Source organism: Phoxinus phoxinus (assembly GCF_949152265.1).
Source record: "Phoxinus phoxinus genome assembly, chromosome: 15".
NCBI lineage: Eukaryota > Metazoa > Chordata > Actinopteri > Cypriniformes > Leuciscidae > Phoxinus > Phoxinus phoxinus.
The window spans coordinates 4,487,928-4,513,600 of record NC_136890.1 but is presented as its reverse complement, the minus strand read 5'-3'; the positions used below and the strand labels follow the sequence as shown (position 1 = coordinate 4,513,600).

General features: G+C 39.1%; 1 protein-coding gene across 1 annotated transcript; it reads right to left on the bottom strand.

Annotated features, from left to right (window-relative positions):
- Positions 1-4,973: 4,973 nt before the first annotated feature.
- npy8br (neuropeptide Y receptor Y8b) lies at positions 4,974-25,427 on the bottom strand. The gene is made up of 2 exons (XM_079637522.1): positions 25,302-25,427; positions 4,974-6,794 (listed from the first exon to the last, which is right to left on the bottom strand). The coding sequence occupies exon 2, from the start codon at positions 6,620-6,622 to the stop codon at positions 5,489-5,491; it is 1,134 nt and encodes a 377-aa protein (XP_079493648.1). The 5' UTR covers positions 6,623-6,794; positions 25,302-25,427; the 3' UTR covers positions 4,974-5,488.
- Between the last annotated feature and the right edge of the window lie 246 nt (positions 25,428-25,673).

The window sequence follows — 25,673 nt, the reverse complement described above, 5'->3', positions numbered from 1 at the left end:
TATGGATACTGTGAGAGGCGGGGATTCCTATAGGTAGACGTGGATCAGCCGAGTCAGCTGATGTGAGCTTCACTGACGTGACCTGTCGCTACGCTTGATATTAACAATAGTGATGTGGAAAGTATGTCACCATATGCAAATGCTTTTGACCTGGCAAGTGATATTTAAGAACATATAGTTATTCATAATATAATCTTCTTCAGTAAGTCAAGTGTTCTGTTAGTTTAATTATAGTATTTTGTGGGAACTACTAAATTATTATGGTTACTTAAAGCTAAATGCTTTAAGTAACCATAATAATTTTTAAAGCATTTAATGACTTTGACTGGTGTAACCCAATGCACTTGGATTGATTCAGTCATATTAAATAATTTCATTGACCGAACAAAGGCAGTTAATTTACATGTTGACTGACATTACTGACAAAACTTACCATTGTGTATTCAGTCATAATGTCAGATACATTTATTATTATCTCTGGACTATAATCTCTGGACTCTGCCCTGAGTTTCAGTCGTCCAATTTATATGTGAGAAAGATAAAAGTACATTTGGCTTAAGATCAGTTAACACAACCTCCATTAACAACCACAAATTTACAAAGAGACAAAAGACTGTAGGGCTCATAATGCTGAGATATGATGGGTATTCTCTCTCTCTCTCTCTCTCTCTCTCTCTCTCTCTCTCTCTCTCTCTCTCTCTCTCTCTCTCTCTCTCTCTCTCTCTCTCAGCTGTCTGTTTCTGTGCCTTATGTTATTAACTGCACATATCAAAACTTAAAACATATATAAAGTTAGGAATTAGTAACATGCATTAAGAAACACAAGGTGCAAGATATGGCGAGGTTAAAATGTTTAATATACATGAAAATATACATTCAAGAATTGAGGAAAAACATCAATAGAAGTTAAATATAAACTTTGGTCCTTTTTATATGTACATCATTACCAAACATCCTATGACATGAATGATGTGCAAATAACTACAGTTGAGAAAACATTAGATGGCCATTTGTATTCTTCATAAACCAAAGAATGTTAATTAAATGTTCTTGACTTGACTGATACTCATAGGACTTTGGTTCCCTTATGAAATTAGGCCATAATGAGTCAAATAATATTACACAGTTATGAATTATATAAATGAATTATGATTTCTCATTTCTGTAAGCTATGTATGCACATTCCTTTGTCCTGAACAACAAATTATAAAGATTTACATTTGAACGATCAATGATATATAAAAGAACATTTAGTGTTGTGTTATAATATAAAATTAGGTGCGTATAGTGTTAAGAGCTGCAGGTGTCCAGGTGATTTTCAAACACTTCACTGGGTTTGTAAACAGCGTTATTATAGGCTACTGTTTCAGCCTCATGAATGGAAATTATGTGACTTTTTATTTATGGTAGTTCTATTGTAAATGCTTTATTGCAAGCAGTTCAGATACAAACTGAATGCAAACCAGCCAGCTGACCTCAGGCACTCTCCACTATTGAGGCCAGTGAAATAACTCTGGAATAAAAAAGAAAATGAGACAAAAATATTGATTCACATAAATACCTCAAAGCAATATTCTACAGGTGTATTGCTGAAATATAGGCTTCTGACATTGTTTGCTTTCCAGTCAATAACTGACCATGCAATATTTGAAAAGAGAGAGAGAGAGAGAGAGAGAGAGAGAGAGAGAGAGGGGGGGGGGGGGGGGGGGGGGAACTACTGACCAAGAGTTGATGCTTCTGAAATATACCGTATCACACCATAAATATCTTTGTAAATGGCGACTGAACGTTTAAACTTTTCCAGGTGAATGGTTACAATGTTTTTATGGCTACACATCAATGCTTTTGAAAAAAAAAAAAAACTCAAGCTAGTACATATTAAAACATAAATCTTCCCATTCAGTCAGGCCCAACAAACTACATGGACCATTTCAGCTAAACACAAGGAATAAAATCAATAAGAATAAGCATGTAGACAAAAGTGAACAAACGCTATGGTCAGTCTGCTCTCACTCTCAGTGTTTGCTTAATAAATGATAAGCAGTGTTTCTTGGGGACTGTAACAGAAGCAGAGAGAACATAATAGATTAATATCAAGCTCCAGTGAGAACTTAGGCCCTGTCCCACATGATGCACTTGACGTGGACCTGCGATCTTGTGGCCTTCGCTTGCACGAGTTTGTGCCAACATTTCTCATGTGTCATGATTCAGTGCGGTACTCAAGAGCGCCCCATGTGTTTGTAATGTGCCTTCTATGTGTCCTTTTGCGAAGACTACTTTTTAACAGCTTATGTGGCATTATGTCACCAAAACATTGACTATGAGGAGGACAGCAAGGGTTGATGTGTCATTTGGGACGACAGGGCAATAGCAACATGTTATAGTTGGCAATACAGTGACAGAGAAAATACATTTCAAAGGTATTTCAAAAGAAAAAGTATAAAAACATCAGAAATAGGTATAATGATCCATGTTGAAGTATACCCTTGTGAAAAAGAAGAACACTTTTACATACCTTTAAAATAAGAGTAGGCTACTTATTATGGAAATAGTACTTTAAAAGAATATAGTTAAGTGTGAACTGAATGTAATGTTTTCCAACACTTAAGTGCATTAATTAAATTAAAATGCATTATAATTTGCATTTAAATTAAATGCAATTATCTGAATTTTGGTGGCTTGTTTTTTATATGTAATTTCCTAATTACTCACTGTTTTTGAAAAACTGTATGGTTATTGTGCCACCGAATGTGACAATCATTTATGGTAAACTAACATATACTTTAATATAATTTCTATTGAAATTTGTATGTCATGTATTTAAAATATGTGTAATTGCATATTTGTAATGATGAAGTTGCAATTTAGTACATTTAAATCAACACATTACAGTTAAAATGATAATCAAGTACTTCACATGTGCTTTGTTAGTCAACACATCAAAATAAGTGTACTAAAACGTAATGATTAAAACCAAGTTAAACCTTTAAATTGACATTACTAAGTGCATTTTTCAAAAGTGTATTTACGCATGTTAAGAAAAAGCCATGAAAGCGTACTTTAAGAGCACTTAAGTTTAATTCATATTAACTTTTAAAATTTGAAGTACTAGTGCACATTCAATATAGTTAAGCACACTTCTTTTTCACAAGGGTATATTAGGCTAAGTGACAATTTCGTAATCTTAATCCAATTTAATTGTAAAATGAGTGGTATACTAGACCAGAAACTTCAAATAAAGTTGATTGATCATTTCAAACATGTGACTTGACATCTGTCATTTGCAGAGTGTTTAAAAGTGTTATTACTCTAATAAATAATGATATGATGTTTCAATCACTTATACGTATTGCAAACACTACTTGCATGCACTTTGCTTTGTTTTCAGCCACAGTCCAGTGAAAGTGCAGATGAGGAACTGAATCTGTAATTCGCTTGAATAGCTTTGGCAAATAAAGCCACTCAGCGAAGGACACAGCATATTTATATCGACAGTGAAACAAATTACAGCTGTCACACAGAGCAACAACATGTGTAAATTATAGTACATATCAATTTGAAATAGCATTCTAATCCTAATCAATGACACAATGTGCTTATATAGTCATGGTGCTGTATTATAACTAACTATTATATATGTGTTTCAAACGCACACATTAAACACGTATTGCTAGTTCTGCACCTTCCTTTAAAAGAAATAGTCAAAAGCGAACAAAAATGACCAAAAATAACCATTTACTCACTTTCATGTTGTTCCAAATTCAAATTACTTTCTATCCTTGTGAAACAAAAAAGGAGAATGGTTGGTCTTTTCCATTCAGTTACAACACATTTGGATTGAAGCCTTTAAACCTGAAAAAGGACGACCAAGTACTATAAAAGTATATGCTATATTTCAGGTCTTCTGAAGCCAATGATATCTTTGGGTGAGAAACGGACTGAAATTTAAGTCATCCGCCCTATAGAGAGCCTAAGTCCCTCCCCTCCGCTTCCGGCTCATGGGACCTTATTTCGGAAAAAATATGTATGGTAGTCAATGGCGAGATACAACTTATCTTTTTATTCCGTCTGAACTGTGCCCTGAATTACACATATGATGTTTGTCATTTTAAAAGATAAATTTTAAAGTCAAGAAAGTCGCAGTTTGTCATAAAACAGAAGAGTAACATTTAGTTTTATGTGAAAATCGCTCAATGAACTACATCTCTCGTCTCGCACTATACGTCACCGTTGCTCGTGTGTGTGCAGTCTCGTACAACACACTCAGGCATGACGGTGTAACATTACGATTATAACGTAAGACTATAGCAAATATGACAGATGTTAGCTTCAGTAAAGTTAGCTTCATTCATTGAGAGAAAATGTATGACGTCACATGTGCGTCTTTTGGGTCTGTAGTCTTTGTAATTACGTATTTTCACAGTCTTGTACTCAACGGTTTTACATCAAACTGCGACTTTCTTGACTTTAAAATGTATCTTTTAAATTGACAAACATCATATGTGTAATTCAGGGCACAATTCAAACGAGATCAAAAATATTTGTTGTCTCTCGCCATTTACTACCATACAATATTTTTTCCGAAATAAGGTCCCATGGTGGTCCACCGGAAGGGGAGGGACTTAGGCTCTCTATAGCTCTCCATTGCATGTTCAAATAGTTGAGAGAATCGGATGTTTACATTGAATCTGTTGATCGGGTTCAAAATGCCAGTCTGATCGCAAAACATAATGATCTGGATCTGAAATCATTGAGCGCTCACTGCAGGAAAGATTTCAAGGCTATTGTGTGATTTCGGAAGACTTGGAATAAAGCACACATGTCACATGATCTAGGTTTAGGATACTTGTATGGTGCTTCTCAGACAAGTTTAGTCTCCTTTTATTGCAATTACATGAAAAGAGCGACAACCACGATCTTCAGAATATCTACTTTTACGTTCCACAGAAGAAAGAAAGTCACACAGATGGCACAAGTTATTTTTAGGTGAATTACCTGTTTAACAGTGACAAGAACCTAAATAGTTCATGTCTCCTGCTGTTACTAAGTCATACACTTCTTCCGCAGGCCTAACCTGGACAAAGACAGTGAGAAGAAAAGGCCTTCACTCAGTATTTCATTATAACGTCTCTGAGAGAGAAGCTTGCTCTAAATGGGGGAAATCGTTTTCTGTGCCTCTGAGAACTCACCATATAATGAGCACAACACCAACAAGTCAGTTTAGCCGTGGTTAAAAACATCAACGCAATTTACTTTGTCTTCCTCTTCAGAGCCCAGCTACAAGACCATTCCTTAATGTTTTTACAGACCATTTCCGTATTTAAAGTCGACATCTTTAAGGAACAAGATCTTGAAACATCAGACATTCACTGTCCAAATTGGGATTCTGATCCTCAAATTCAGCCACGAAACGTGCACAGATTGGCTGGCCGTATTCTCAAGCCATCTCTGAGTGCTCGAAGAAACGTAAAACGTCTAAATGACACGTTTAAATGGACTCGTTCTGTTCCAAACTGTTCTTCTTTTGTGGTTGATAGGTGCTAGTGGAGCCATTGCTCAGGATGGAGCCCTTAGTAATGCCCGTACTGACCGTGGACAAAGGGAAGCTCTCGTAACTCTCCGGCGGCCCCCAGCAACGGCATCTGGAAAGCAGCAACTTCAGCTCCTTCTGGAAGTTATTGTTCAGGAATCCATAGATCACTGGATTTACACATGTCGACGCCATGGCGGTGAGGTGACAAGCCGAGAAAATAGCATTGTGCTGGCATACGGGAATTGCCTCGTGGTTCCAGTCAAAAATAGTGTTGAAAACATTCAGTGGCAGCCAACACAGGGCGAACGCTGCCACGATCGAGGCTAGCATGGCGTTGACTCGCTTTGAGCCTTTGGCCTTTTTCTGCCGTCCACCTCGAGCCCTATCCACCATGTCTTTACGTCGGCTGAGACGCAGGAATATGCGGAAATAACAGACGAGAATGAGCGCCAACGGTAAGCAGTACTGGCACAGCAGAAGTGTTGTGGTGTAAGTTAGCCGATTGCCCTCAGACGGCCACTGCTCGATGCAGATGAAGTGATCGCTGAAGGGGTTGAAGGGAAGACTGAGGTTGTGGAAGGGCGAGTTTGTGAGGATGTTGAAGGAAAGGAACGGAAGGGAGATGAAACACGCTACGATCCAGATCACGGCTACAGCCAGGTAGGAGTGTCTGACGACGGGTTTCCAACCGGTTGGATGGATGATTAGCTGGTGCCTTTCCAAGGCGATTAAAACCATGGAGAAAATCGAAACTGTCACGGACATACACTGGACGAATGGCGTCACCTTACACAAAGCTTCGCCCAAAATCCATCGATCCATTAGGGTGTAGATAATGGTGACCGGCAAACACACCAGGCACACGAGGATATCAGAGCATGAGAGGTTGACGATGAAGATGTTAGTCACGTTGCGCATCTCTTTCTGTCGGGTGATCACTAAGACCAGGCAGGTGTTGCCCACCAGGCCCACCGCTAGCATGGTGCTGTACGCGACGATAAGGAAAGTGGTGCTGCTGAGAGACGTCGGACAGACGGGATCCTCAAATAACCACGAGCCAGAGCTGTTGTTCAGATGAGAGCGCTCCATCGCCGTACGGTTGCAGTGGTGTCTCTCGAAATGTCTGGCTTAATCTCCGGGGAAGTGAGAAAACGAAGTGGAATTGTCCAAGACTGCTCCTTCCCAACGACAACTTTCCTTTAGTTTCCAAGTTGTCTCATCTTCTTTTCTTGCATCCCACAGAACTGATGATCTGTGAAACCTGTGGACAGAAAGACAAAAAGATGGCTCTCAAGATCAGAAGAAAAAACAAATTTGTAAAGCATGACAACAGTAGCATCTGAAGTCTTCATATATTAAATTAGCTTTTTTATGCTTTTAATTTGACTCTTTTCAGTGACTTTTTTTTTTTTAAATAAGCCATTTCAATCACTAACTAATAACTTTTTCATTGCCATTAAAGTGAAATTACTGAACCTGAAAAAAGAGAACCTTTACGTAAAAGAAAAATGTCATACGGACTTAGAAGTTTTTGCATCTGAAGTCTTCATATGCTACAGATAGAGATTTGGACGTCCCTGTCTCATACAATCACATACAAATAAGAAACATATTGTCATAAACCAAAACAAAATATAGAACTTTCCAAGTGATCTGTGTTAAAAGTTACAGTAATTACAGCAGGTAATAACTTGCTAACCCTAAACCTAACCGTAACCCATGTAGTTACCTTATATTACCAAGTACTTTCTTAGGTACGTACATGTAAGTGCATGTTCTGTAAAATAAAGTGGATCTAAAATGATCCTTATTGGAGAAATGGGACAGTGGCAGACTGAAGCGGCTTGTTGTCTTTGATATTTCTTTTGTTCTGCTCTTTTCGACTCTAGTCGTTCCATTATTTCAAAGCATTCTCTTTATCTCCCTCTTTGTATTCAACACATACAACACCAAAGTAGTGAATTATGTAACATGTTCTCTGGTAAATCTATTGAACAATCTACCTAACACCCCCCAAAAAGGCAAATACATCACACAGGCAAAACAAAAACTCATACATTTTAATTTTGATTGCAGCTTGCATCGTGAATTTTTAATGCAGCAACAGTGGAAAAAAATATATAAACATCAACATTGTAATAATAACAGACACTTACAGCTCCGTAACTCTACTAGAGAGGAATCCCATCCAGACAACACAACAACATCAATATTCTTTAAAGAAATGCTTGACTTTACAAATCTATCTATATAGAAAGAAAACTATATACTTTGGACCAACTTTTTTTTTTAAAGTCTTATTTCTTACAGCCAAATGTATTTATTTATCTATTTTGTTTAAATTTATGTAGAAAAAATAAATATATACTATATTTAGATTTAAAATGAATCAAAAAATTGTATTTCCCCATAGGCAAAAATATTATACAAAGTACAAATATTATTTATTAAACACAAGCCAAAATGCTATTTAATATAGCAATGGTCAATGTAATTTTGGGGGGCTTTTTACTAATTGATTTCATCATAAACAAAATGGTTGTGTGCTCGGAGATCGATTGCTCCTGTCTGCCTCGCTGTGACTGCTGCTGCTGTGAGTTTGTTTGCTGCGTCTAAGCCTCGTATTAGCTTCGTATTTCTTTCTGTTTTGAACCATCATTTATTATAAATTCTAGTTGTTTATACTACTAAATACAGCTTACTCAACATCTCAGATTAACCTGACACTGCTAGCTTCCGTTATTGTCAGCACAACACGCTAACTCGCTAGCCTTTTAACGCACCACCCGTGCGCTCAGTTATTTATTTTTCTCTCGCGCGCCCGCGCCTTTGAGTTCATAAAAGCCCAGGTGAGTAAGAATCAGTCAACAAACACGGTGAGTAATGTCTTCTCCTGTTATTGTCACCTGCACTTCATGTCACATGTTTACCATAGCCTTCTCTGTCGGCAATATAGGATTTATATGTGATAAATGCAAGGAGACAGTCAGGCTGACGGAAAAGATTTCAGAACTAGAGACACGCATCCAAACTTTAATCGAGAATAGTAAGAAGAGTGCTAAAGCTTTAGATACTATTTTGGATGCGCCTAGCCTAGTGAACTCTTTACATGAGTCGGTTCCGGCTGAAGTAGAGCCCGTGCAGCAGGGCAGATGGGTGACAGTGAGGGATCGCTCTAGTCGCGGATCAAAAAACCACTTTTCCGTTCCGATAACAAATCGATTTGCCCCGCTCAGTGAAACACCCACTGAGAATTATTCTGATTGTGCCCTAGTTATTGGCGATTCTATTACACGGAACGTGAAAATAGAGACACCAGCCACCATAGTCACATGTTTGCCGGGAACCAGAGCGCCTGACATCAAAGCAAATTTGAAAGTGCTGGCTAATGCTAAACGTAAATTCTCTAAGATTATTATTCACGTCGGCACTAATGATGTTCGACTCCGCCAGTCGGAGATCACCAAAATTAATATTAAAGAGGTGTGTGAACTTGCAAGTACGATGTCAAGCACTGTAATTTGCTCTGGCCCCCTTCCTGTTCGCCGGAGTGATGAGATAGTTAGTAGATTGTGTTCACTCAATGGCTGGCTGTCTGGGTGGTGTCCACGAAATAATATAGAATTCATAGACAATTGGAAAAGTTTTTGGGGCAAACCTGACCTGTTGAAAAGAGATGGTATTCATCCCTCCTGGGATGGTGCTGCTCTTCTCTCTAGTAATTTGGCTCATAGTCTTAGAGATAAAACATGACAATCTGGGGCTCAGGTCAGGAAGCAGACAGACTGGCTTAACCGACCGTCTGCTAGCGGCCTCACGTCACCAAGGTCAGATAAATCCCATCACATAGAGCCTCTTTCACCTAGATATCATCATATAGAGACTGTGTCTGTTCCCCGAACTTGGAAATCAAAAATACGTTCAAACCCATCTAAGGTTAAAAATTTAATTGATCTTCAACAAATAAAAAATAGATATAATACAAATGAGCAAATGATAAAGCTTGGGTTGCTGAATATTCGATCTCTTACTTCAAAAGCGCTAATAGTTAATGATATGATTACAGATTATAACCTAGATGTGCTGTGTTTAACAGAAACCTGGCTAAAACCAAACGATTACATTGCTTTAAATGAGTCAACCCCACAAGATTACGGTTATAAACATGAACCTCGTCTGAAACGCAAAGGAGGAGGTGTTGCTGTAATTTATAGTAATATTTTCAAAACCACTAAGAAATCTAGTTGTAAATATAATTCTTTTGAAGTGTTGGTGCTTAATGTAAAAATATATAGTGTAAACGATAAATCACGTTTGAAAATTCTGCTGGCTACTGTATACAGGCCACCAGGGCACCATACAGACTTTATCAAAGAATTTGCGGACTTTCTATCAGAATTAGTATTGGCTGCAGATAAAGTACTAATTGTTGGTGACTTTAATATACACATAGATAATGAAAAAGATGCATTGGGATTGGCATTTAAAGACATTATAAACTCAATTGGAGTTAGACAACACGTGTCAGGACCGACTCATTGTCGTAATCATACTCTAGATCTAATACTATCACATGGAATAGATGTTGATGCCGTTGAAATACTGCAACAGAGTGATGACATCTCAGATCACTATCTAGTCTCGTGTAAATTACATTTAGCCAAGGCTGCAAAGCCGACTCCGTGTTATAAATATGTTAGACCGATTACTTCTGCTACTAAAGATTGCTTTATCAATAATCTTCCTAATCAGTTTCATCATCTCAGCATCCCGGATAGCTTAGAAGAACTTGATATTGCAACAGAAACTTTTAACTCTCTCTTTTCCAGCACTTTAGACATAGTTGCTCCGCTGCGCTTAAAGAAGATTAAAGAACATAGTCCAACGCCGTGGCACAACGAGCACACTCAGGCCCTTAAGAGAGCAGCCAGAAAAATGGAGCGCAACTGGAAGAAAACAAAACTAGAGGTGTTTCGGATTTCATGGAAGGAGAGCTCGATTGCTTACAGAGAGGCTTTAAAAGCTGCTAGATCTGCTTATTTTTCAACCCTATTAGAAGAAAATAAACATAATCCTAGGTATTTATTTGAAACAGTGGCTAAACTAACGAAAAAGAAAGCTTCAAGCCCAGAAGCTTCCAAGAAACACAGCAGTAATGACTTTATGAACTTCTTCACTTATAAGATCGATAATATCAGGGACAAAATTATAACTATGCAACCGTCTAATACAGTATCGCATCAGGAAGTGCATTGTAGTCTCCCTGAGGGAAAATTTGATTCATTCATTGCTATAGGAGAGGAAGAATTTTGCAAACTCGTCAAATCATCTAAATCCATAACGTGCATGTTAGACCCTATACCGACTAAGCTGCTGAAAGAGATGCTTCCAGATGTCATAGATCCTCTTCTTAATATCATTAATTCATCTTTGTCTCTAGGATACGTACCAAAAACCTTTAAGCTAGCTATGATTAAACTGCTTGTTAAAAAACAGCAACTTGATCCTACAAAACTAGTCAATTACAGGCCGATCTCTAATCTGCCATTTCTGTCAAAGATATTAGAAAAAGCAGTATCCTCACAACTGTGTTCCTTTCTTGAAAGAAATGATATCTGCGAGGATTTTCAGTCCGGATTTAGACCGTACCATAGTACCGAGACAGCTCTCGTTAGAGTCACAAATGATTTGCTCTTATCATCCGATCGTGGTTGTATCTCTCTATTAGTATTACTGGATCTTAGTGCTGCATTTGACACCATTGACCACAACATCCTTTTAAATAGACTCGAACATTATGTTGGCATTAGTGGAATTGCACTAGCATGGTTTAAATCATACTTATCTGACCGTTATCAGTTTGTAGCAGTAAATGAAGAGATGTCTTATCAATCACAAGTTCAGTATGGCGTACCACAAGGCTCAGTACTAGGACCGCTGCTGTTCACTCTGTATATGCTACCATTAGGAGATATCATTAGGAAACATGGAATTAGCTTTCACTGTTATGCCGACGATACTCAGCTGTATATTTCTGTCATGATTCTGCCCTCATGCCCTTGATTTTCTCTAGTCTTGAGGCAGGATCATGACAGACCCATGTTTTGTGTGCAAGCACATGGCCTGTTTGGGCCATGTGCTTGTGTTGTCTCGTTACGTAACCCCACCCCCTTGTTATCCTCGTCTTGTGATTTATTGTCTAGTCAGTTTCACCTGTCTTCGTCATTAGTGTTCCCTATATTATCCCCATGTGTTTGCTGTCCTGTGCCGGTTCATTATTTGACGTTGTGATACCTAGTGAGTATTCTGTCAAGCTTATTGTTGAGTGAAGGTTCTGTTTCTGTATTTGCTGTTTGTTTGTTGTCTTGTAATCTGTAAAGTCCTAGTCAAGTTTAGTCACCCTTGTCCAGTCTATGTTTTGCCCCCTCGTGGGTTTTGTTTTCCCAGTTTTTGTCTTTAATTAAACTTTGTGTGTTACATACTGTCTGCGCTTGGGTTCATCTGCTATCATCATAACAGAATGAACCGGCCATTACAGAACCCAGCAGACAGTGTGTCTTTTCCCACTATTCTACAACCGACTGACCAGGAACTATGGTGGCAGTCAGCTATCGCCGACAGCATAAAGGGCAAGCTTCCTTTCCCTCCCCAGGGTGAGTTGACCCTGAGGAAGTATGCCCAGGTCGTGGAGGAGAGGAGGTTTTTCTTACCGGAGATCCTGGTCAATCGCTACCTCATCGCGGGTCTCAATGTCCCTCCTCCTCTGGCTGAACGGGAGAGATTGGTCCATCGCCCGTTCCGCGACGTGGTGGACTGTTTGTCTCAGAAGGAGCTGCGGGGTCCCACCGTGTCTTCATCGCCTGGCATACTGCCCGTGATCCCGGAGGGTCGCATTCTGGCTGTCACGACGCTTGGGGACAAGGCTTGTTCCACCACGACTCCTGAGACACCATCCGTGTCCATCAGTCTTTGCGGAAAGCGTGGAAGACGTCTGTCGTGGGAGTCTGCGTCGGAGTCGTCCTCCACCGAATCCTCCCTGCCTGCGGTGGGCTCCCCAGTTCCTGCAATGGCCTCCGCTGCGCCCCCCTTACCGGTCACAAGTCCGGCTACGGCTTCTGCTCCGCGGCCAAGAAGAAAGAGAAGGAAGAGGGGAGCTTTCCGTCCTCCATCTCTGTCTTCCCCTGAGTCCGCGATCGTTCTCCCACTCGCCACTGCAACAGAGAGCGCTGTTCACGAGCCTGCTGCTGTGAGCGAGGTTCCGGAGTCTGCTGCAGGAGGAGCTGTTCCTGAACCTGCTGCAGAGAGCGCAGTTTCTAAGTCTGCGTTGGAGGGAGTTGTTCCTGAGCTGGCTGAAGAGAAAGCTGCGGCCGACTCTGCTGCAGAAGTGGTACTGCGGGCTGTATCAGCTCGTCTAGAGATGCCAGTTGTCGTTGCTGCCAAAACTTTGTCTGAATGTTTGTGTAGTCTTGTCAAGATCCTGGATGTTCCTACCAGAACTGCCATGTCTTTTAGCCCCGAGCTAACTGCGTCTGAGAGCGTTGATCCCAAGACAGCTTCAGTGAACGCTGTTCCAGAGTCCGCTTCTGTCGACGCCGTTCCTGAGTCTGCTGCGGAGAGTGCCGTTCCTGGGTTTGCTGCAGAGAGCGCTGTCCCTAAGTCTGCCGCTCACACTGCTGTTCCTGAGCCGGTGACGGTTCCTGAGCCAGCGTCTGCCGAGCCGGTGTCCCCTGACAAGATGGCCGCCGTTGAGTCGGTGTCTGTTCCTGTTCCCGCTCCACAGCCCCCTGCTACACCCCCTATCATGTGTCCTGTTTTGTTACCTGTTGTTTCCCCCGTCAAGAGTAATGTTCAGTCCTCCACTGTACCCCCTGTCACTGTTCAACCCCGGACTGTTTCCCCCAAGGCTTCTCCTCATGTGTCCCCTTGCAAGTCTGCCCGGATTCCTCGCCCTAAGTCCTCACCCTGCAAACCTAAGACCCCCAGTCCTCCTATCCACCCTGTACAACCCCCCATGAACTCTGTGTTTCCTCCGCCTCCCCTTCCATGTTTGTTGTTTTTAATTTTTCACCCTAACCCTGCCATTGTGTATTCGTGTATGCCTTTGTTATTATTTGTCATGTATTGTTGGTTTGTGTCTTTGTCACAGTCTGTCATGTCCCGTGTTTAATGTCCCCTTGAGGAGCGTCTGGAAGCCGCTCCTTAAGGTGGGGGTTCTGTCATGATTCTGCCCTCATGTCCTTGATTTTCTCTAGTCTTGAGGCAGGATCATGACAGACCCATGTTTTGTGTGCAAGCACATGGCCTGTTTGGGCCATGTGCTTGTGTTGTCTCGTTACGTAACCCCACCCCCTTGTTATCCTCGTCTTGTGATTTATTGTCTAGTCAGTTTCACCTGTCTTCGTCATTAGTGTTCCCTATATTATCCCCATGTGTTTGCTGTCCTGTGCCGGTTCATTATTTGACGTTGTGATACCTAGTGAGTATTCTGTCAAGCTTATTGTTGAGTGAAGGTTCTGTTTCTGTATTTGCTGTTTGTTTGTTGTCTTGTAATCTGTAAAGTCCTAGTCAAGCTTAGTCACCCTTGTCCAGTCTATGTTTTGCCCCCTCGTGGGTTTTGTTTTCCCAGTTTTTGTCTTTAATTAAACTTTGTGTGTTACATACTGTCTGCGCTTGGGTTCATCTGCTATCCACATAACAATTTCTTCAAAACCTAACGAAACCTACCAATTCACAAAATTAACGGAATGCATAGCTGATATAAAAAATTGGATGACTAGTAATTTCCTACTACTAAATTCAGAAAAAAACAGAGATTCTAATTATTGGACAAAAAACTTCCACACGTAATAACCTAGAGTACTGTCTAACACTTGATGGCTGCTCTGTTAAGTCTTCGTCGTCGGTTAGGAACCTGGGTGTGCTCTTTGATACCAATCTTTCATTTGAAAGTCATGTGTCTAGTATCTGTAAAACCGCTTTCTTCCATCTTAAAAATATATCTAAATTACGTCATATGCTCTCAATGAATAATGCAGAACAATTAGTTCATGCGTTTATGACCTCAAGGCTAGATTATTGTAATGCTCTACTGGGTGGCTGCCCTGCACGCTTAATAAACAAACTACAGCTAGTTCAAAACGCAGCAGCTCGAGTTCTTACTAGAACCAGGAAGTATGACCATATTAGCCCCGTTCTGTCAACACTGCATTGGCTGCCTATTAAACATCGTATAAATTTTAAAATATTGCTGATCACTTACAAAGCACTAAATGGTTTAGCTCCGCAGTACTTGAGCGAGCTTTTAACTTATTATAGTCCTTCACGTCTACTGCGATCTCAAAATTCCGGCCAGTTAATAATACCTAGAATATCAAAATCGACTGCTGGCGGTAGATCCTTTTCCTACTTAGCACCAAAACTTTGGAACAGTCTTCCTACCATTGTCCGGGAAGCAGACACACTCTGTCAGTTCAAATCTAGACTAAAAACACATCTCTTCGGCCTAGCATACACATAACACATTATAGACTTATATAATTAGGCTGCATAGTTTAGAACAGCCGGGACCGGGAACACTTCCCGTAAATCCTGATGTACTTGGTACATCATAATAAGGATGGCGTCTACGCTAATATTAGTCTCTCTGTCTATCCCGAGGTTTACTGCTGTCCACCGGAACCAGGCCGTATCCAGATCTGATGAAGGACCAGCGCCAGGACACGACGACGACGCCGCTGACCTGAAGTGTCAACCAGTCTCTCCTCCTCTCCACTCCGACTTCAACCAACCGGAACTGGACAAATACTCTGATTCATTCTGAACTTCATACACTGTTTACTCATTGGCCAGAGGAGAACTGGCCCCCGACTGAGCCTGGGTTCTCCCAAGGTTTTTTTCTCCCTTCTGTCACCTGATGGAGTTTTGGTTCCTTGCCGCTGTTGCCTTACCTTCTGGCTTGCTTAGTTGGGGACATTTAATATTCAACAATATTATAGATCTGCCTTAAAGGTGGATGATGATGAAATTGTTTTTTTTGTATTATTTTCATGTTATCACTGTGAAGCTGCTTTGATACAATCTGTATTGTAAAAAGCGCTATATAAATAAAGATGACTTGACTTGACAAAACCTAAATTAGCTATAATATAAAAGTAGAATTTTCACTTAAAATAAATCTAAAAGCTTTTGATCAATGTTTAGTCAATGTTAAATTTACTTTGCTTATTTAATGTTATATATATATATATATATATATATATATATATATATATATATATATATATATATATATATTAAATGCCACATATTTATTATGTGTACTAACAAAAAAACAAAAACAAAAAAAACAGAAAAATTTGGAAATTTTTAAAATGTCACAATGGGTTATTGCTCAGATAAAATAAAAATGACCAACTATGTAATAATGATCTTTTTTGGTGCATCCCTAATAAGTGACACAGAACTAGAACAGACTCTATAGGAGATGCTTACGTGATGTTATACAACTTTGTTATGAAACTGTTATGGAGGCACAGGGATGGTGTGGAGATTAAAGCTCAGAGATGGTAACGTTTAAGCCCCACAGCACCAACACACCTGTTGCTCCAAAGGTCTTGTCCCCTGGACATAAAATCATAAATCCAATACTGGGAAACTCTGTCAGAAAATGTGAGCAGAAAACCTGATAATTAAAGCTGCACTTGCAGCAACACTCCTTCTCTCCATCTGTCTCACAGATCTTTTCTTGAGGATTTCTTAAAGTGCTCTGCAGTAACATCTACTGAGCCTGCACATATAAGCACACTGGCGGGAGATGAATAACCCAGTAAGGTTTAACAATGGGTGAGAATCTAATTATGAGCCGAATCCTGCTGCGTTAAGCCCATCTGATTTCCCCGAGCCCGAGTGAGACTTCAGAACAGCTAAAATACACTCCGCTACAGAGAATAATGAGAATAAGTCCTTCGGTTTGGCCTCTTTCTGTCTCTAATTTGGCTAAGAAAATACTTAGGAAATAAAATACTTGGGGAAAAAAGGGCACTCTCATTAACAGTCTTTCAAAGTTAAAATAACAAATTAGACCCCCTACTGAAGAAAGTATTTTAAATCCCTGGTTTAACCGAGTCAGCCCCCGAGACTTTGACTGGACGGGAGAGAAATAAGGCTTTTAGAGTGTAATTCTGCATTCAAACAGACAAATGACATTTAACAGCAGACACCAGATGCAATCATTGCATAAAGCTTGAGAAATTACATAATCACCACAACAATAATAGCTGTGATTGGCATTAATGAATAATTCATTAGACTATGCATTTAAATTAATTTATGATTGCAGGTTTTGTCCTTTTGAGAACGTTGTAGCTTTTTTCGTTATTTTTTCATTTTAATCCACACACAGTGAGATTGGATACTGCATACTTTATTCAGTTATCAGTGCACTTATTCTTAATCATGAAATACATTATTAATGAATGACTGTGTTGTACATTACATATAACAAAATATTACAGAACCTAAAAATGTTCAAGAGAAACATTTACCTTTCTTTGTGTTTTCAGACTTCGGTCCCCTAAAGTGCACTTTATAGCATACTTTTAAAAAGAGTACTGTCGTAGATTTTTCCCCGTCTCGCTCTTACTTTAAGTCTACCTGGGTCGTCTCCACATCGATGTTCCCTATATATAGTCTTTTTCTCTAAACTAACTCGCCTGCTGCGCAGCAGAAATTAACAGACAGACTTCAGCAAATGTCCTTTAAATGCTTGAATCACGGCCGGGAGAGTACTCGAGCGTTTTCTCAGAGAATCTCACCCAAGCTGAAGAATACATCAGGTTTTATAGGATAAAGACAGACACATCTAAATAAGACCAGCGTGACTAACATGTCACCTTCTATCAACCTGATTGGTTCAATTGGTAAAGCAAGCCCCTCCCTTCTTTATCCTCTGCTACTGGCATAAGTCAAATAAAAACAAAACATTGTAAAGGGTCAACGGTTCAGTTGATTACTCAATATATCATGACATTATGTAAAGAAAAGAACGTTTTGGTGACATTGTGTTCAACCTTTATCAAAAGGTTAGTAAGACCTAGAAGAAGTAAGACTTAGTTTGTTGTATTGTTAGACCTAGAAGGGGAAGTCAGGTAAAAGTTTAACACAGGTTAAAGTCAGATTTTTATAATGGTTGGTTCTAAAAAATTGTTTACCATCTTATTTATTAAAAAATCCAACACACTTTTTACGAGAATAAAAGAATATGAAGCGTAGCGTTAGTTCTGGCAGGTCACGTTAGTCAAGCTCGCATCAGCTGACTCTCAGATGTGGGTGATGTGCCATCTCACAGAAATGGGTTTTTGCAGGGTAGGATGTCATAACATTATAATGATCTACAACAAAATGCAGCGAGCTTTGGTTATAAGTAAGCGAATATTTTAAGTCCCCCTGTGGTGAAAATCCAGCTTTTAATGTTGTTTATATGTCTATGTGGTGTTTTTTAAATGCTTTAAGACAAACCATGTGCAAATTCATAAGTCGACAGCATTGCTGAGTATTTTCTGCTTAAAACTGCAGTAAACCAAAGACAGTCTCAAAAACACGGTTTGAAATCGCTGGTGTTTCTGACGTCACAAACTACCTTGTAACCAATCAGATCAACGTGTGATCGTCAACCAGTGGATCTCTGAGCTGAGTGAGTGAGTGGAGGCGTATAGGCATTTGCATATTCATAGAACAGCGTATAGAGACAGAGGGTATTTAGGGGGGGGGAGGGGGAATCCAACCGTCTCCATTGACTTTGCATTGCGAGAGGCTGCCTCCTTGTCATTTCTTGCTTCTAATTAAAGACAGAAAAATGCCTAAAAGCTGCTGTGTGACAAGGTGTACAGCAAACCAGCTAAAAAACCCAGAAATAAGGTTTTATAAGCTGTCGACCCCAAAAAATTAGTGTTTAAGGACATAAAAGTGGATCAGGCAGTTGAGACAGAGCGTAACGTGTCTCATTACTCTGAGAACTAACGTACGCCCGCTTGAGGAGAACGTAATCGGCAACACAGGATCGCTTATCTTACAGAAATATAATATATAAAACTGACATTTGGATATTTGACTCACCAGTGACCAAATGTTTAACTTACTGCACACGTAACTGTATTTTTAGTGCATACTGAGTGTCAGGATCCCACTATTTAACCATTCGTTCCAGCCTGTGTCCACTTTTAAGTCCTTAAACACTCGTTTTTGGGGGTCGACAAAATATAAAAACTTATTTCTGGGTTTCTTAGCCTGTTTGCTGTACACCTTGTCACACAGCAGCCTTTAGGCATTTTTCTGTCTTTAGTTAGAAGCAAGAAATGACAAGGAGGAGCCTCTCGCAATGCAAAGTCAATGGAGACGGTTGGATTGTTCCCACCCAAATTGTATTGTTACTGGCCAACTGCCGACTGACACCGTTTCATACACCAACGCCATTTGGCACTTGGCGAGTGTTAATTTTAGGCCCTGTTTTGTATTATGGAAATGAGCAGCGTGAAGATTCTTCCCAAATTCAACATGAGGGTGAATAAATGACACAATATTCATCATTCCCTTTAAGAAAACCCCCATCAGCCCCTTTATGGAAGCATCCATCTAAATAGAAATAACTAGCTTAAGTATAATCAACACAGATCCCAAAGGGTTATTGCTGTTAACTTACAAGTGACAGTAAATCAATCACAGAGTCTCAGCCCAGATGTGCCTCATATACGGTTGATAAGCTGTAATAAAGCTCATTATTGCCCCCATCTCTAACCTGCCCCTCTCTAAAGGACACTGATTGTTTTCAATTAGGAGGCTTTCGACTCTGCCAATGAATCTCCTCCTGGGTGACAGTGTGTTGCAATGAAGCAGAGATACTCTGGTCAATATCTGAGACAAAGAGCACATGATGCACCATTGGCTGCACACACAAAGGTTCAAACATCAACAACATCTTCCCCGCAGAGCTCTCTATTCGGTCACCGTGACTCATTCATTTTCAAATAGACAACATGAAGGGATAGAGAGATCTGGCCAGCTCAGATCTGCTGTTGACTTATTGCAGACACCTGTAACATGGAGGTAACCGGTTTCTATGTGAACCTAGCTGGTTATTTGAAAAATTAATTTGAAAGATTGATGCATCTCTTGATGGAAATACATTTTGTGATGTTATTTCAATCAAGAGGTGCATACATTTTTGTTCAAGATCTTGATTTTACAAAGTCTCCTCCAGCACATCCCAAACACTTTCAGTGAAGATAAGCTCTGGACTCAGAGGAGACGATTCATGTGTGGAAATGATTCTTCAAGCTCCTCTCAATCATTCTTTCACAATCTGAGCCGGATGAATCTTGACATTGTCATCCTGGAATATGAACATGAAGTGTCTTACATGCTTGTTTAAGAAATGAAAAGCTACACACTCCATTAATCAGGGTTAGAAGAACTGTTGCCAAACATATAACATGCCAGAAACATAATAATCACTGCAATACGGCAATTCATGTTTGTAAACAATAGGCACCAAGAGACTTCCGCGTGGCAGAACGTGAGCGGCTTCTACTGACTAACTGAAGAGATCCAGCCGGATACGGTAACAGTTACATAGTTAAAAACATTGTTGTTGCTCAAAGTTGAAACGATGATGAAAACGTGTTGTGTTTGGGCTGAGGAGGTTATAGCGAGTGGACGTCGTGTCGCTAAAAGTAGGAAATCTTAATGATCCCCATATATTATATGATTCATCCAACGTTTACCTTTCTGCTGCCAACCCTGCTTGCCCTTCAACTCTGCTTCATGTATTCTCAAAACGGTCCATCTACAAAATCATAGCAGAGCATTTATCTTCAGCCGGGGAAATTCGAGACTAATATTAGTAAACTTGTCTCTTTTGAAGATCAGACTCATTGCCAGTCACTGCCTGAAGTAAAAGAGGGCTGCCCACTCTCACGCATTGACCGTGAGACTCACTTTTCACACGCTCTCACGCCACACATCCATTTTCTCACGCAACTTACCGAGATGTATATTCCTCATACATAATATCCACCAATCAGTGTTTTTCAACTGTGCAAAGAGGTCAATAACAGCTGCAGAACAATTATGTCACATAACATTTACCTCAGGAAAGCCATTTAATGACCATGGTATATAGCAGGTTATTATGGTTAGAAAAAAGAGCTTTAGAGAGTATTTTGCCAATTATGAGTAGGCCTACTATATTACATATTTAATATATGTTTTACTTATATCATTAAATACAGTTGTTATTATGATTTTAAAAAATTCATTATATTTAATAAAAAAAATGTTTTTCATAAAATTTGTACTGCTGACGGTGGGTCTCCCTTCCAAGCAATTTACTAGCGTTGCCATGGGAACGCTTCGGCTTTTGCCACCCGGAAGAACGTCTATTACTGTTGTGACGTCTTGGTGAATTGACGTATAATGATCCAATCTTAAACTCTCAAGCATTTGCCTATTTAAATCCAAACAGCAACCTTTTTCTTTGTTCTTTTTTTTTTTTTTTTTTTTGGCCGGGCAATGTATTTTAATATAGAAAACAGTTATTTTAAATTGTAATGATATTTGCCAATATTACTACTATACTGAATTTTTTATCAAATAAAGGGAGCCTTGGTGAGCAGAAGAGACTTCTTTCAAAAATATAACCGACCCTAAACTTTTTAAAGATAGTGTGTATAAATATGTATTGTTACGTTACAGTAGATGTTTTACAAGTACCCTCTATGTAAGTAGTCACGTGGCATTTAGAGCTCAGGTAACGTATCTCTTTGGGTATTATAGATCTCCTTGTAAGAAACCAGGTGCCATGCTCCCAAAAACTAGCTAAAGATGAATTTTCCAGCAGGGCTCTCGGCTCATCCGGGGCTTTGCTGGCGCAGTCGCTGAGAACAGCTAAAACTGCAGGTCCCTGTTGACGCTGACTTCTGTTTTGCCAGAAGTGCAGGTATGAATTTTTAAGAGGTACTGTGTGAGTTCATGACTAAAAAGGAAAAATGAAGTAATGCTGAAACTTGTAATACATTACCACAAGCCATGCCTTTCTTTCTGAAACGTGATATAACCTGGTGTATGTTTGGAGAGAGAAGTGACATTGCCTATTACTGTATGTCTGACTTGCTGCATGGAAAACATGCCACAACTTACAACTTTTATCTTTAAAAACCTATGCATTAGCATGCGTAACGCAAAGAGTGCCTACATTTCTAACAGAGCTTGCCATGGGCGAACACACCCTGTGATAGCAGGAGGGATCCAAGATGAGTTTCTGCTTTGGTAGTTCTCAGATGTGGCACAACCCACAGCGTACAGTCAAATGGAAAACATCGCATAAACATGCATGTTTTATTAAAGTTAATAAACAGTGGCGTGCCGTGCCGTGCCGTGTGGACAGAAATTCATTAGTGGTTTTATATTCTAAGGGGTAAAAGCATGATTTGCATTCAAATACAGCAAGTTTTGAACATGTCTCTGCGCATGCTGTGCTTTTATTTATTTTGAAGAACAGCATGAGCTTTACTTAACAGTGGGGTTCAGAAATGTGAAACCGCTAACATCTGGGGTTTTGTCCTTTAGATCCTGAAGAGTTTTTGAGCAATTTAAAAAAAAGAAAAGTTTAAAAGAATGTATTATATAACTACAATTAATACATAAATTACATAATATTATGTAAAATCAATAACAAATGTATATATAAAATAATGATACATACATTAAAAATATTAAATAAACTATAAAAGAATCTGATTTATGTGACTAATAAGCAATTTTTGCACTATTTCTAGGCTATTAAATTAGTAAATTGGGTAAACGGTCAACTCTTTACTTCCATTAAAGAATAGGATGATTTTCGATTCATTCTTAAAGTGCCTATGTTATGCTTTTTCGGATTTGATCTTTCATGCAGAGTGTAATATTGCTGTTTGTGAATGTAAAAGGTCTGCAAAAAAAAAAAAGTGCATGAAAAATGGAGTTATTGACATTGTGAGAAAAGAGCTGATGCTTCGATGTATATGAGAAAATGTAAGTGTTTTTGACCTTGGATGTAAACACATTATACATGATTCGAAGTCACTTTATTTCACAAAGGATCTAAAAACTTCCTTAAGTGCTGCTGTTATCTTTCCTTTTTCCAGATCGTACTTCTCACCATGATAAGGGAGAGAAACACACTAGTTTTCGATCAGAGAGGCAGCCATCAGCTGAACGTGTCAGAGATGAAGGAGGATCACGGCTGCACCTTCTCTCTGTCAGCCATCTCACGGTTACACTTTTACAGCATCTTAGTTTTTACAGAGATACAACATAATGCTAATAAGACCTTATTCTAAAACCGACAGCTACTGCCTCTCTATTACCATAATACCAATGCTTATGCTGACATTTTTCAAGCAATTATGTTTAACCGTCAAGTCAGATTTAATTTTATCACACGTCAAGTCAGTAAAAAAAACTACACTCTAAAAAATGCTGGGTTGTTTTAACCCAATTTTGGGTCAAATATGGACAAACCCAAATGTTGGATTAAAAATGCATTATAAAAATGTAACCCAACGGCTGAGTTTGTCCATTTTTGACCCAAAATTGGGTTAAAACAACCCAGCATTTTTTAGAGTGTATAAGGGGACAGAGAACAAGACTTGAGTTAAACTGTTCCTGGAGCAAAACTCAAATATTATTTGAATATAATTTTTTTAATAATTCATTACATGTCACTAGAGATCCGAGATTTCATAAAACTGGCTTCAGAATTCAAAAAAGAAAGAATTCCTGAGATCACACCAATTTTAACGATGACTTATGAATCTGACTGCAAATGCTTATTTTTATGAGGCAAAATAATATCATGATCACATAGGTAGAAGAAGACATATCTTTCTTTGTCCTAGCACATGTTTTACTGAATCATTTATCTGTGAAGAAAAAAAACTCGTACTTGTCAAACCTTGCCAAAACTGATCTGATCTGCATTCAATCTTAAGCTAAAACCAGAAGATATTTATAGCTTACATTTGTTCCTTATGCACTTATTAATAACTTCATACCGCTTATGTAACAGGTGTCTTTAGTTAGCATGTCTTTGGCGGGTGATAATGAGTAGAGTTGAGTGTGAAATAACATTTATAATGAAAAAGCAGCGTTTGCCCATCTCACCAGCGAGTGTGAATCAAAGTTTTTGATGCGTCACTGTTTTCATTTGTCTTTGATACCTTGGGTTGTTAGGCATTTATGAAGTTCAGAGACAGCTCTGAAGAGAAACACAGCCCCATTATAATGAGCACAGCAAAACCAGTTATAAATATCTACTATAGCATTCATAACATTCCCATGCTGGAAATGACTTTGATTCTTCACTCGTTGGTGTTTTTTCAGAGCCAAACACTTGTGTTAAGAGGCTGGCTCTTATTGAAAGCGCTATTAGCTTGAGATGAAAAAGATATTTACATATTTCCACAGTAATAAATGCAAAAGCATAAATAATGGCTATGTGACTGTAGAGCATTCTGGTATACAGAGATTCAACATTTCTTTGCTGTCTTGAATGAGAATGAGATGACGTAGTAATTCATTTGATCAACATACTTTGTTAATAACATTAATATGCATATCTGAAATATGATCAATCATGCAAGACTTAAGATGTTGTTTATTGAGGGTTCAGATTAAATGTATCAGTAGCCTAAAACAAATTCATCTCTACTTTAAAACACACACACACACACACACACACACACACACACACACACACACACACACACACACACGCGCTGGTTTCCATTTGTATGGGGACTACGCATAGATGTAATGATTTTTATACTCCTAAACCTACCCATCACAGAAAACTTGTAAACATGTAAACATTTTTACATTTTCAAAACACTTAATTTAGTAGGATTTATAAGCTGTTTTCCTCGTGGAGACAAAATGTCCCCATAAAGTCAAAATTTACGAGTATAACTAACCATTACACTCTAAAAAATGCTGGGTTGTTTCAACCCAATTTTGGGTCAAATATGGACAAACCCATCTGTTGGGTTACATTTTTAAATTACATTTTTAACCCAACATTTGGGTTTGTCCATATTTGACCCAAAACTGGGTTGAAACAACCCAGCATTTTTTAGAGTGTACTAACCATAATAGCCTTATAGCCTATACCAGGCTGGAACACACACACACACACACACACACACACACACACAAATGACATTGAATAGAACAGCACAGCGCAGAATAGAAGAAAAAAAAACATGACAAATGGGAACAGGAACAGGAAAATAAAACAGAATAGAACAAATAAGAACAGATCAGAGCAGAAGAATAGAATAGAATAGAACAACAAAATAACAAAAAACTGAATTTGTCAATATAGAAAATAACAGAATAAAACAGTGCAATAGAATAGAATAGAATAGAATAGAATAGAATAGAATAGAATAGAATAGAATAGAATGCAGACCGATGGTCATAACCATGATCATGCCTGACAGGACTGAACAATTAATCCGATCTGAACCGAACACCATCGTAGTCTCCGATTTCACGTTTACGACTTAGAAACTATGCAACATCTTTCAGAGCCTCTGTATCCATAAATGAAAAAGGCAGAATCCACAATGCCACACTGTAAAGATCATTTTACCATGAAACAAATACGCTGAATGTTTCGGCAAGTTCCCTTAATTAAAGCCGATGTGTGAAACTCTGCTCACACGCATCTTACCGTGTGTGTCCTGCGTGTGTCCGTGCAGCTCGACCTCGGATGTACAGTAGCTCCTGTGCTCTGCTGTGCAGGAGTAACTGGTGGTTTGAGGAGCTGAGGTTTATCAAGCAAACCTGAGGCGCGAGGAGGAGGTGCCTTCAGATATCGAGCGCGCGAGAGGTGCATGTGTCGATTGGCTTCACTTCCTTTTGGGCTTCTAGACCCACATGTTATACAGTATATAATAATAGCCACTGAAAAATGTTCCAATTATATTGCCTTCAAAATAATTTTTCCTATTTAAAACCCACACCCTCAGTTTTTATAGCACAGTGTTCTGTTGAAAAGGGTGTCAAGTGGTGTTTTACCCAGTAAGGACTTTTTTTTTTTTTT

What these genes read in the sequence shown, in the direction of transcription:
- npy8br (XM_079637522.1), bottom strand. Translation starts at nt 6,622, where the DNA reads ATGGAGCGCTCTCATCTGAACAACAGCTCTGGCTCGTGGTTATTTGAG.